A 13,307-nucleotide genomic window follows, 5' to 3' on the forward strand; every position below is an offset into this window, starting at 1 on the left:
GGATCCCTTTACCCACCCCGCCCACCAGCCCTCCTCCCCTTTCCCCCATCCTGAGGCGTCATCCACACAAACACTGAATGCTTCAGTGGCCAGGAGGGACCTCAAAAGGTCATGAAGGCCATTCCTCAACTCCAGGCTGGCCTGTGGGTCACAGGGATAGGAGGAGCTTCAAAGACGATCCAGTCCTTTGAATCCAGGGCGTCCCCAGCCAAACCCAGCTCCCCAAAGCCAGCTGGGCCCAGGCCTGTCATCCCAGCCACACAGGAGGCCGAGGCAGGAGGATCGCAAGTTCAAGGCCAGACTGGGCAACCTAGCAAGACCCTGTGCCCAAAGGAAAAGTAGAAAGGCTGGGGATGTAACTCATTGGCCAAGCACTCCTGGGTTCAATCCTCAGTGCTGGGGGAGAATAACTGGCCAAGGTTCTGATTTGGGGCGTTGGATGAACCAGGGACCTGTTCTCACGCTAGCCCGAGGACACGCTCTGGAAGCCGTGGGGGAGCACCTGCCCGGGCACTGTTCTAGGCAGGGGCACTTGGACGTCGGAGGCACAGCCCTCACAAGCTCAGGCGCACACTGTGCCCAGACTAACCTCACTGGGCAGAAGAGGAAACCGAGGCTCCCAGTGGTGAGAGTCGGGGTGGCACAGCTGCTCTGGCTTCAGACCTGCACGTCTGCCAGGCACTTGGAGAAACTGGGGGCTGGGGCGTGGGCAGTGGGTTGGCTGTGGGGTTGTGGTGGCACTGCCTGAGACCAGAGACTGGGGCTTGGGGTGTCCACAGGGCAGCCAGCGATCCTGTGACTGTCCGTGGTGGGCAGGCGGGAGAGGCCGAGGTGAGGGCGGGCCGTTCTGTGCAGAGCACAAGCCCCCACCCCTGAAGGCGCTCCTATTCGAGTTGACTTGGTCTGCAAAGGCAGCCCAGGGTCCCAGAGCTGAGCCAGTCCTGGGAGGACCACTGAGATTTTCAGAGCAGTGGCTTTGGGGTGGGTGGCAATTGTCCCATATCTCTTGCCCAACGTGGCAAAGGTTCAAACCCTCAGCTTTGTACCCAGACCATGGCTGGAGAAGTTCCAGGTAGATAAAGTCTAGGTCTGAGTTCAGCCTCTGCTGTGTGACCTTGGCCAAGTGACTGTACCTCTCTGGCGCTCTATTTATCCTCTGCATTGATGAGGACACCCTGACTCACAGGGAGAGGCCAGGATGGACTGAGTTGCAGATGGAGAGCCCCCGGCCAGAGCCAGTGCCCCCGATTGCTGTGGGTTTGAGAGGCAGATCTCTGAGACTTGAGGGCCCAGACACAAGATAAAGTCCAAATTCCTCACCCAGCTCTGGAGGCCTCCAGTCTCCCCAGCTCACTGCCCTTGGGCTCCTCCTGCCCCTGAATAAGACAGGGCCACCAAGGCAGCAGCACCTCTGGGTGGGAGTCCTGGCTCTGCCCTGGGCCTGCAACTTGTGTTTTGCTGTTAGTGGTGGGGTTTTGAGATGGATCCTGGGGACTTGCAATGTTGCCCAGGCTGGCCTGGCACTCCTGGGCTCAAGCGATCCTTGTGCCTCAGCCTCCCAAGCAGCTGGGACTACAGGTGCCACCACACCCGGCCTCTCTGATCTCGGGCAAGAAACCTCACCTCTTGTGGCCTGGGGTTGTGGCTCAGTGGTAGAGCACTTGCCTGGCGTGTGTGAGGCCCTGGGTTGGAGTTTCAGCACTGCAAATAAATAAACAAAAATAAAGGTCCATTGACAACTGAATTATATACTTGTTTTTAAAAAAGAAAAAAAGGAAACATCACCTCTCTACAATGTCATTTCTTTCCAATAGGATGATACTGCCAGGCACGGTGATGCATGCCTGTAATCCCAGCAGCTTGGGAGGCTGAAGCAGGAGGATCACAAGTTCGAGGACAGTCTCAGCAATTTAGGGAGGCCCTAAGCAACTTAGTAACACCCTGTCTCAAAATTTAAAGAAGGGGCCTGGGGATGTAGCTTAGTGATCAAGTGCCCCTGGGTTCAATCCCTGGTACAAAATGAAACAAACGAAAGGACAAAACAGGCGGAACCTGCCCCTCACCGGGTCTCCAGGAGCACTCGGTAACTCCCTGGAGGACAGAGTCCCCGCGGGCACTCAGCAGGTGCTGCCACGCAGCCCGCCTCTGCTGGGGGCTTCTTCCTCCTCGCCCCTCGCCCCTCTCCTTTTCTGTTTTTTCAACCCCCTTCCATGCCAGCCCTGAGAACCCGGAGCCCTGGGCCTCAGCTTGGTGGAGGACCCCCCTAGTGGTCCTGCCAGGAGCACCAGTGTCCCCGGCCCGGTCCCCAGGACCCCCCAGGACTGCTGCAAGGTCAGCTGCCGCTCTGCCAGCTCTGGAGTGGAGGGGACCCTCCCACTCCTCCCCGGTCCCTGGCTGCTCTGCTCTGCTGGCTCAGGGGACCCAGTTCTGGTTGGCTTGTCAAGGACGTCTCAATGCCACAGTGAGCCTGGCCAGCGGGGGAGGGGAGGGTGCCGATTGGCGGAGAGCACACCTGTCCAGGTGCACCGGACCTGGAAGCCAAGAGGCTCTGTTAGAAGAGGGCCGGCCGGGGCCACAGCAGGACAGCAGGACCGCAGGACAGGACGACGGACAGGTGAGGGCTGCTGGAGCAGGGCAGGGACATGGTGGCCCTGCGGGGCCGGGGCAGGCGTGGTGGGAGGAGGTGGCCTGGAGCCAGCACCTCACTTTGACCCTCCAGGGGTCTCCTTCCGGGCCTGGTCTTTTCGTGCCTCCTGCCGCCTGAGGGGAGGGTCCCTGCTACAAGGGATGGGCACGGGGTCAGAGCCACGGGGTGGGGACCTGCAGTGAGCCCTGAGGAAGCAGCCTAGGGTCCCAGGAGAGCAGGAGGGGGCCGGGAGGGAGAGGAGGCTCTGACCCACCAGGGGTCTGTGCCGGACATGGGGGTGCCTAGGAACCCCACCCTGTGCTGAGGACACGCGCTCCTCCCTCTCGGGACCCAGTGGGACCTATGTCCCCTCCCGCGGGCCGCACGCGCGGGCGCACACACACGTGCACAGGAACGGAGAGGAGCACGGGACCTCCGCCTCGGGAGACCGAGTCCTGGAGGGTTGGGGCCGCTCAGCGGGTCCGTCTGTCTGTCTGCTCACCAGGGACCCATGGAGGAGCTGGTAGGGCTGCGTGAGGGCTCCCCGGGGAGCCCCGTGACGCTGCAGGAGCTGTGGGGCCCGTGTCCCCGCGTCCGCCGGGGCATCCGCGGTGAGTGCTGGGTCCCTCCCACTCCCCACGGAAGACCCCTGGGCACATCACCCTGCAGACCCGGCCCTTGGCCCTGGGCAGCGCTGCCGGGTTCTCCTGGGTGGCAGGGCGGGCGGGGACCCAGGAAGAGGCAAAGTACGGCCGAGGGCTGCTGCCCACCGTGAGGCCAGTGAGGCCGGCTTGCAGGCGGGGCTGGCCGCCAGTGGACGGGTGTTGCCGGGTCCCAGAGGGTCGATGGCCCACGGGTCTTGCTGACCACGAGCTCTCTAGACCCCAGACCCTGCCAGGGTGCTGCAAGGGCGGTAGCTGCCACCCCTTGACCTCGTGAGCTTCCACAGGTCCCCTGGTATGGGCGCGTGGGAGGGTGGACAGGCCAGGGTGCTCTGGTGGGGACAACGAGACTGGCTTCCTCTGCACTGCCACTTCACCTGCCACCAATCCTCGGCCCGGGTGAGGCAGAGCTGCCTTCTGTCACCCTGGACCCCCTGCCCTGGGCCCCTGAGGGGGCCGTCCCTGCGGCCCCACCCTGGGCCATGACCCCGTGCTCTACCAGGCGGCCTGGAGTGGCTGAGGCAGAAGCTGTTCCGCGTGGGCGAAGACTGGTACTTCCTGATGACCCTCGGGGTGCTCATGGCCCTGATCAGCTATGCCATGAACTTCGCCATAGGGCGTGTGGTCCGAGGTAGCCCCTCCCTGGCACGCACACCCTGCCCTGGCCCCAGGCCTCCGGGCACACTCTGGGGATGCCACACGGGCTGTCAAGTGCAGCAGGGTCTGGGGAGGCCCTGGGATGAGGCCTGGGACTGATTCTGGCTTTGCTCCTGACTTGCTGTGTGACCCCGGGAAAGCTCCTACCCCTCTCTGGGACTCAGTCCCTTCATCTGGACAGTGAGGGAGAGAGACCTGAAGGCTCCCAGGAGGCCTCTCATCTGAGTGCTGGCACCCTCTTCATGCCCCCTGTTCCCTCTCCACCCTCCCTCCCTGCTCCCAGCCAGTTACCCTGGGCCACCTGATATGCAGCTTTCTGTCCCCCGTCCTTCAGCCACCTCCACCCTGAGGCCTCCCTGGAGGAGGGGGTGCGGGGCAGGAAGGGTCTAAGAACTTTCTTTAGAGAACTCACTGCCCTAATGAGGACCTGTCACCTGAGGGGCTTCACACGCTGTCTCATTCAGGCCTCAACGGGTCTCCTTCAGTCTTTGGTGACCCTGTGAGGAAGGCGTCCGCACTGGCCCATTTGGAAGATAGGAAAACAAAGGCTCAGAGAGGTTGAGTCACTTGTCCAAGGTCACTCAGCTAAGAAGTAGCAAAACTGGGATGTGGGGACCCAGGTCCTACTTGTGCCATTTCTTGGGAGCTGGCCACTTGCTGGGTGGCCATGGCTCTCCGTTTCCTGGAGAGCGAGCGTCTCCCACATCATCAGACCCGAGGGCTGCATAGGCTGTGGGTGGTTCCCTAACACCTGGCCATCCCCAGCGCACAAGTGGCTGTACCGGGAGATAGGGGACAGCCACCTGCTCCGGTACCTCTCCTGGACCGTGTACCCCGTGGCGCTCCTGTCCTTCTCCTCCGGCTTCTCCCAGAGCATCACGCCCTTCTCTGGTGGTGAGTTCGGGAGGCACCAAGCCTTTTGAAGTCCCATGGGGCTCTGTGGGGCGGGGGAGACCAGAGGCCATGACCCCACGGCAGTCAGAAAGGCAGGCTGTGCTGCTTGCGGTCACATGTTGAGAGGGCCAGATGTGGGCTCCTGGACTGCTATGGGCTCCCCAGGGTCCTCTCGCCCTGTGGGAGGACTGGCCATGGCAGGCTACCCTAAAGGGCTGGGGCCAAGGCCAGCGCCAAGAAGCAGCCGACGGAGGCAGCCAGCTCCCCCAGGCCTCCAGTGCTGCCTCCAGATGGTGGGGCCCTGGGGCACCTCCAGTGGTGGCCTGACATTCCATCCTGGGATCCCTCTACCCTGACCAGAAGAGCACACACAACTCACATCTCCTCTCTGACCCTCAGTCTCCTCATCTGCAAGTGAGGTTATGAATTCTAACCACGTGGCTGTATGAGGCTGCGACAGGGTGGTGACAGGAAAACCCTGTGCCCGGGGCAGAGGGTTAAGAGTTCTCATCTAGACCCTCTTGCCTCTGCCCCAAGGTTCTGGAATCCCAGAGCTGAAGACCATCCTGTCGGGTGTGGTCTTGGAGGACTACCTGGACATCAAGAACTTTGGGGCCAAGGTGGTGGGTCTCTCTTGCACCCTGGCCACGGGCAGCACCGTCTTCCTGGGCAAAGTGGTACGGGCAGGTGTGGAGCATACGACCCCAGCTTCCTGCCCCTCTGCCCCACCCCTGCCAAAGCCAGTCCTGCCTTTGAGCTCAGTTTTGGGAGAAGAGCCAAGCCAGGTCCCAGATGGGACAGTCATCTCGGGAAGGCGCTGGGGTTGGAGGAAGGTGTGAGAGGGGGACCTGTGGGGACGAGGAGGAGCCGCAGCGAGGGTCGGCTCCCCGTCCCGGCCCTGGCCCCTGTCCCACGCCTCGCCTTGGCAGGGCCCCTTCGTGCACCTGAGTGTGATGATCGCTGCTTACCTGGGACGCGTGCGCACCAGGACCATCGGGGAGTCCCAGGTGAGAGGCCGGGGTGGCCCCTTGGAGGAACGGGAGGGCCGGCGGGGAGGAGGCTGGCTCTGAGCCCGGGACTCCACCCCCCAGAACAAGAGCAAGCAGAACGAAATGCTGGTGGCAGCGGCGGCAGTGGGCGTGGCCACCGTCTTCGCAGCCCCCTTCAGCGGTGAGACCCTCCCCCACGCCCCTGCCCTGCACTCGGGTTCCATGCGCCCCTGTCCTCCCTTGCTCCGCTAGACTGACCAGCTGCCTCCTGCCCAGGTCAAGAGGAGGGATTGGGGTGAATTCTGATTCTCACTGTGGTCCTGCTGTGGGCACGACCACCCAGGAGGTTGGCAGGTGTCCAGCGGCTTCAGGGTTACCTTAGACAGGTGTGGGTTGAAGCCCAGCTCCCGCTGTGTGACCCGTGCCAGTGAGTTCACCTCTCTGAGCCTGGTTTCCTCGGCAGTAAAATGGGGCTGGTGCTCGCTGGTCAGCAGGGTCCTCTCTACCCAGGGCTCATGCCCTGTCCTCCCCCGCCCCAGTGTAGGACACAGGGGACAGGTGGTCCTGGCTGTCCAAGCTGCAGATCAGAAAAGGGTCAGGGAGGGTGGCCTGGGGCTCCTGCAGCCTGGATTGGGGGCGGGCAGGTGTCCTGAGCTCGGTGTGGCCCCAGGTGTCCTGTTCAGCATCGAGGTCGTGTCCTCCCACTTCTCGGTCTGGGATTACTGGAGGGGCTTCTTCGCTGCCACCTGCGGGGCCTTCATGTTCCGCCTGCTGGCCGTCTTCGGCAGCGAGCAGGGTGAGCCGCCTGTCCCGCTCCGCCCCCTCCGTCCTCCGCCTGTCCCCCTCCCCCTCCCCTGCTCCCCTTTCCTCCTTCCAGGAGGGTGGGAGGGTGTTGGGGTGGAGGGCGAGGGGCAAGGCCCTGGCGTGGCCGGACTGGCCTAGGGAGGCAGGCAGGGCGGCGAGTTCACTTCCACCTCCACCCACCTGTTACCTGGGACCCCACTGCCCTCCTTCCCCAGAGACCATCACCTCCCTCTATAAGACCAGTTTCCGCGTGGACGTGCCCTTTGACCTGCCGGAGATCTTCTTTTTCGTGGCACTGGGGTGAGCCGGGCCTGGGTCCCCAGAGCTGGCTGGGGGCCTCCTCCAGGCCCCAGCAGGCAGGGGCCCTGGACTCACCTCCCCTGGCCCCCAGGGCCATCTGTGGAGTCCTGAGCTGCGCTTACCTCTTCTGCCAGCGGACTTTCCTAGGCTTCGTGAAGACCAATCGCTTCACCTCCAAACTGCTGGCCACCAGGTGGGCTCTGGGCTGGGGCTGGGGACCTCTCGGGGGCCCCCAACTCCCACCTTGCATCCAAAGCCCCACCCTCAACTAAGCCAGCCGAGAGCCAGCCGGGGCCCCTTAGGGACACCCCTCTGCCCACCCCACACTCCCCAGCCGCCTCCTTGAGTCCCCACATCACTGCCCCTGCTTTCTCCCTGAGCCACCTCCCTTCCAGACCTCCTCCTAGCCCTAGGCCAGGACACCTGGCCCACCCTGGCCTGGCGTGGCCTTCCATCAGCCCAGGTGCAGTGGGCTGACCACTTCTTCCCCTGGGCATCTGGCCCATGCCCTACTCCTCCTGCCTTGCCCAGTTCTTGTCTTGGGGTTGGCCCCCCGGTGGTGGGAGCAGCCCCTGCCTGGGCGAGGAGCCCCCTTACCCCTGCTCTGCTTGGGGGAGTGGAGTCCATCGCTGGAGCTGACCCCTCCTCCCAGCAAGCCTCTGTACGCGGCCCTGGTGGCCCTGGTCCTGGCCTCCGTCACCTACCCGCCTGGCGTGGGCCGCTTCCTGGCTTCCCGGGTAAGGCTCGACGGCCTGGGGTGGTGGGCGGGGCCCCTCTGTGAGCATTCTCTCTTTAGTCCCCAGAACACACCCCAAGGGAGAAGCTAGGTGACATTTTATAGATGAAGCCAGCTCAGGGAGTTCAGGGCTGTCCCCAAGGTCCCCAGCTGGGGAGCAGCAGAGTGGGAGCTGGGGACACGCAGAACTCCACCCCTGCCCGCACAGCTGTCCATGAAGGAGCATTTGGATTCCCTATTCGACAACAAATCGTGGGCCCTGATGAGCCGGAACTCATCCCCGCCCTGGCCCGCCGAGCCCGACCCCCAGAACCTGTGGTTCGAATGGTACCACCCACGCTTCACCATCTTTGGGACCCTGGGCTTCTTCCTCATCATGAAGGTGGGCACCACCCCCCCGCCCTGTGTCCGCAGAGCCCAGACCACTCTGCGCGGGATGGGGCTGCCTCGGGTGGCAAGGAGCCCTCCCACCTGGGCTCCCCCATCTGATCCCTGCCCACTGAGAGTCCTGGGCAAGTCACTTCGGCCCTCTGACCCTCGGTCTCTTCATCTCTACAATGGGATGTTACTGCTTCTGCCTCCAAGGAAGGCTAAGAGGGAAGAAAGGAAAGTGGCAGCAGGGGCTTTTGGTCAGCGCCGGCCTTCATGGCAGCCCGGTCCAGATGGCAGCCCACTGTGGAGCCTGCCTGGGCTCCCTCCTCCTCCCTAGGAGTCCCCACTCTGTCCCATCCCTCCCTTGCCCCGTGTCTGACTCTGAGGCCTCTAACTTCCACCCTCTGGGTCCCGCCCCCAGTTCTGGATGCTGATCCTGGCCACCACCATCCCCATTCCCGCTGGGTACTTCATGCCCATATTTATCTTTGGTGAGTCTGGGGCCCTGAGGGTCTGGGAGGCCCAGGGGTGCTGGGGCCTTGGCTCCTGGTTCACCTCCTGCCTCCCAGGGTGGTGCTGAGGATGGTCCCAGGGACAGGGTGGTGGGGTCAGGCCCGCCTGGCTGTGCCCTGTTCACTCTGTCTGGCCAGGAGCTGCCGTGGGGCGCCTCTTGGGGGAGGCGCTCTCCGTGGCCTTCCCCGAGGGCATCGTGGCTGGAGGAGCCGTCAACCCCATCATGCCTGGCGGCTATGCTCTGGCAGGTGAGTGGTCAGGGCCCAGCTTGGGTGCAAACCTCACGGGCTGGCTGGACCTGGAAATCTGCTGGTGGCTTTGCAGGGCCCATGAGTGGTCACTGAGACCCTCAATTTGACCTCCGCCCCTCACGGAGGCCTGTCACCTCTTAAGTCTTTCTTAGCTCCATCCTGCCCCGGGTGCATCATCCCTCTCCTCTGGCCATGCCCAGGGTCTGGGGCCTCCTGGACACCTCCCACTCTAGCCAGCCCACAGTTGTGGCCACGCCAGCCTCGCCCCTGTGAGGCTGGCCCCTCACCTGAGCCCCCGCCCGGACTCTGCCCTGTAGGGGCTGCAGCCTTCTCCGGGGCGGTGACACACACCATTTCCACGGCTCTGCTGGCCTTCGAGCTGACAGGTCAGATCGTGCACGCGCTGCCTGTGCTGATGGCGGTGCTGGCGGCCAACGCCATCGCCCAGAGCTGCCAGCCGTCCTTCTACGACGGCACCATCATTGTCAAGAAACTGCCCTACCTGCCGTGGATTCGGGGCCGCAGCATCGGGTGAGCGGGCCGCCTCAGGCTGGCTGAGACCGTGGGGCCCCAAAAGACCCTCTGCGGCCAACCTGGGACGCGGGGTGGGAGGGCTGGCACCCAGGTGCCCCAGGTCCTCACTCTCCCCAGGGCCCGGCACGTGCTGGATGAAGCTGGGCTTGGGCAGCTGCCTAGTCCCGCTCCAGGCCCGTGGAGACAGCACCAGATCTGAGGGCCTCTCTGGCCTCCCCACTCCTCTGTGGTCTTTGGTCCTTGGGATTTGGAGGTGGACCTGGCGTGGAAAGGGCTCTGAGGCCTTCACTCAACCAGACAGGGTGGGACAGAGAAGCCCGGCGCCGAGGATCAGGGCCCCTGGGTCAAGGTCCAGCTCCCAGGCCTCAGTCCCCACCTGCAGGATGGCGGTGGCTACTCCGAGGCTTCCAAGCTTTGAAGTGTTTTGCTTCTTTCCCCCCCAAATGGCCTTTCCTCAAATGAAATTCTCCAGGAAGACTTCTGGGTGAAACAGCTGGAGCTGGGCCGGGGGACGCGGGGCCCTCAGTGAGATGGTCTCCAGGTTCCTGCCCACCGCAGGGCCCTGCGGGTCACTCATTCTAGCAACCCTCAGTCTCCTCCCACACTGGAGGCCCACGGGTCCTGTCGCAGCAGAGTGCCCTGGGGTCTGATGTCCCCACTCCAGGACCTGAAGGAAGCATCCCTCTGTCTGCAGCTCCCACCCCGTGACTGTGGAGGACTTCATGAACTGCACTGTCACCACGCTGGCCAAGGACACGCTGCTAGAGGAGGTGGCCAAGGTCGTGACCTCCACAGATGTGGCCGAGTACCCCCTGGTAGAGAGCACAGGTGCGCAGTGGAAGGGCAGGGGTGGGTGCTTCCCTCTCCCTTCCTCCGGGGGCCTCTGAGGATCAGGGCCTCTGAGGATCAGGGCCAGAAAAGGTAACTGGGGCCTTAGATCCCAACCTGAATCCAGGCTCTGCAGCCTAGCAGCTGTGTGACCTTGGGCAAGTTCTTCACCCCTCTGAGCTTCAGTTTCTTCATCAGTAAAATGGACATAAAAACCACGTTTAAGGGAGAGAAGAGGGGTGCTTGTAAGGTACCCCGTGAGCAGCTCTTGGGACCATTGCAGGAGCCAGGTCTGATGGGCCTGTGGGTTGGGAAAGGCTGACAGCCTACTGCTAGGGTCTTCCAGAAGCTTCCTTCCAGGCTTTCCTGCAGAATCTCCTACCTGAGTGCTCTCTCCCCATGACAAAAGTGTTTTTGAAGACAAACAAATGGTGGCTCTTGTTAAAAGATATGTAAACTGAATCTCAGGGAGGGAGTGAACTGGGACATCCTTTCCTGTTTGGAAAGCCCTGTACCTACGAGGCAGAGGCAGCGGCTCTACCGCCGAGCTGCACCCCAGCCCAGCCCTCCAGTTTGTCTTTCACGGGACAGAAGCTTGAATAGCAAGCTGGCTCCTCCAAACCCAGTGCTGCAAACTCCCCTGAGAACCCAGGGCTGGAATGAGGCTTGCCGCGCCCCCCAGCACACAGTAGGATCGCAGAACGTGGTGGCCTGCTGGGTTCACTCCTACCTACGCTGGCTTAGCAGGCCCTGAGGCCTCTGGAGGGAAATGGAGGAGGGAGCCCTGCCCTGCTACAGAAAGGTCCTCATAGGGCGACCCCAGCTTGCTCCTGCCCAGGGAATCTCAGCGGGGCCAGGTTCCCTCCTGGCCCCTGGCAGCCTGACCCAACCACCTGCAGCTACCACACCTCCACCAGAAGCTGGGTGACCTTGGGCAGGACACCTCTGTGCCTCAAAGCCTCAGTTTCCTCTTGTAAAATGGGCGCTTAGGGTTACAGCAGACCATAGGCTGCTGTCTGCCTTCTGGGACACGGGGACACAGCACTGCCCCTGACCTCGTGGCTTCTTAGTAAATATGAGCTCCTGCTCCATAACACACTCCCTCTCCACTTGCTAGAATCCCAGATCCTGGTGGGCATCGTGCGGAGGGCCCCGTTGGTGCAGGCCCTTCAGGCTGAGCCACCCTCCTGGGCTCCAGGACAACAGGTGGGTCTTCCTGTGGGGTGTCGGGATGGGTGGGGGAGGTCAGCATGGCAGTAAGGGGAGGCCAGCTGACCTGCTGGACAGGTGGCCTGAGAGTGGCACCTGGGGAGGGAGGCTGGTCCTGGTCCCCACTGTGTCCTCCATTTCCAGCGGTGTCTCCAGGACATCTTGGCAGGGGGCTGCCCCACAGAGCCAGTGACCCTGCAGCTGTCCCCAGAGACCTCACTGCACCAGGTAAGGGGGTGCATTAGAGACTGTGGGCAGACGTGGACTCTGGGGTGGACAGATGGGGACAGTTTGCAGCCTCTCCCCTGCGCTGTGCTGCTTTCCTCCCCCAGGGTCTGTTCCTCCTCTGCAGAGGGCATGGCAGTCTCACCTGCCTGCCCCTCACTGCCAGGGTTGTTGAGGCCATGAAGCAGGGAAGCAGGGGGCCTGGGAAACAGGCCTCTGGGTGGAGAGGGGTTTTCACGTGAGGCACCGTGGGTTTTGATTTTACGTCCACCACATGCTCCCTGTGTGATCTCCACTCAGGACAGAGCCCGGCATAGAGTAGGGGAGAGGAGGGCAGGAGCAGACCCCAAGTCTGGGGTGGCCACAACCTCCCTACCAGGGGACCCTGCTGATAAAGGCCACCTTTCCACCGGAGCCTTGCCCAGCTCCTTGTGTGGACTCTGGCGACCCCTGGTGGTCATGTTAGACATTGCCAGCCAGGTCCCTCTCCCCCGCCTGCCCCACCTCACAGGTCCAGGTGGAGATGGGGAGGAGGAGGCCAGAGCGGGGCTCCCTGCCCACCCACTTTTCCTACCAACCTTCCTCCAGACACACAACCTCTTTGAGCTGTTGAACCTTCAGTCTCTCTTCGTGACGTCGCGGGGCAGAGCCGTGGGCTCCGTGTCCTGGGTGGAGGTACCAGGGTCTCAAGGGCAGGGCCATGTGGGGTGGGGGGCACCAACATCCTTCCATTCAAGGTTCTGGGGGCCTCACAGGACTTTGATAAGCCCCATACCTGGGCCAGTGTGGCCACTGGGTCTGGCTGCCCCTAACAGCCGGCCTGCCACCCTAGGCTGCGGAGACCCCTCTGCACAACCCCGAGGCTCAGCTCCAGCGCTGGCCTGAGAATCCACCCCCAGGGGAATCGCCAGACCCCACTGAGCCTGCTCCCCGAGCTTCCTCCCCAGCCCCGTTTCCTCTGTCGTAGTTGAAGAGGGCGATTTCCAGCCGGACAAATCCACCAGCCCCAAAGTGAGCCCCGCGGAGGATGAAAGAGGGCCCCCGAGCCCCGAGACCTTCCTCTCTTCCTGCCACAACCCACCTGCCCCTCCAGCCCAACTCAACTGCTCGATGGAGCATCTGCTGTGTCCCATCCTGGGGGCCCACAGCAGTCACTGCCCCAAGGACAAATCCCGCACTGGATGGGGCTGCGGTGTGATGGGGCCAGGTGCTCAGTGAGAGATCGTCACGCTCAGGAATGAAGGGATTCATGTACGCTGTCACCAAGGGCTGGCACCTCTGCTTTCTGGGGGTTGTCTACATCCCGCAAGAAGTTCCTGAGAAACAAAAGCTGACCCCGGGCTGCCGTCCATCCCTGCTCACTGCTCCCGGGCTGGCTCCTCAGCTCACCTGTGCTAGCCCAGAGTGAGCTCTTGAGGCTGCTGGTGGCCATCTGGGTTTTGCAGGCCTGAACCCCTGGTCTCCTCCTTGGGTACTACTCCCCAGCAGGGAGATGTTGGGGAGAGCGCCCCCACCAGGCCCTCTGATGCTTGTCCTCGTGAATAAACAGGACCCCTGCACAATGACTCACTCCAGCCCTGGTTTCCTTGGCGGAGCTGCGGCTGGTAAAGTGGGCTCCTTGGGTTGTGCTCCTTGGGGAGTCCATGAGCCTTGGGTATCCTCCACGGGGCCTCTCCCATGTGGGTGGCAGCAGGGTGACCAGCTGTA

At 62.9% G+C, this 13,307-nt stretch overlaps 1 protein-coding gene across 3 annotated transcripts; it reads left to right on the forward strand.

Annotated features, from left to right (window-relative positions):
* Nucleotides 1–3,107: 3,107 nt before the first annotated feature.
* On the forward strand, nt 3,108–13,171 carry LOC306647832 (chloride channel protein ClC-Ka). Of its 3 annotated transcripts, none has more exons than XM_079117372.1 (19): nt 3,108–3,237; nt 3,791–3,919; nt 4,711–4,839; nt 5,377–5,516; nt 5,769–5,846; nt 5,931–6,009; nt 6,499–6,624; nt 6,848–6,932; nt 7,024–7,125; nt 7,585–7,669; nt 7,877–8,050; nt 8,462–8,531; nt 8,691–8,801; nt 9,122–9,335; nt 10,033–10,166; nt 11,284–11,372; nt 11,520–11,603; nt 12,189–12,275; nt 12,433–12,582. In XM_079117372.1, the coding sequence occupies exons 1-19, from the start codon at nt 3,138–3,140 to the stop codon at nt 12,565–12,567; spliced, it is 2,151 nt and encodes a 716-aa protein (XP_078973498.1). In that variant the 5' UTR covers nt 3,108–3,137; the 3' UTR covers nt 12,568–12,582. The 3 variants fall into 3 exon arrangements, with proteins under 3 accessions (XP_078973498.1, XP_078973500.1, XP_078973499.1); XM_079117374.1 differs by having other exon boundaries at nt 3,109–3,237; nt 12,548–13,171; XM_079117373.1 differs by having other exon boundaries at nt 3,109–3,237; nt 12,568–13,171.
* The last annotated feature ends 136 nt before the right edge of the window (nt 13,172–13,307 follow it).

Source organism: Sciurus vulgaris (assembly GCF_902686455.1).
Source record: "Sciurus vulgaris genome assembly, chromosome: 1".
Lineage (NCBI taxonomy): Eukaryota > Metazoa > Chordata > Mammalia > Rodentia > Sciuridae > Sciurus > Sciurus vulgaris.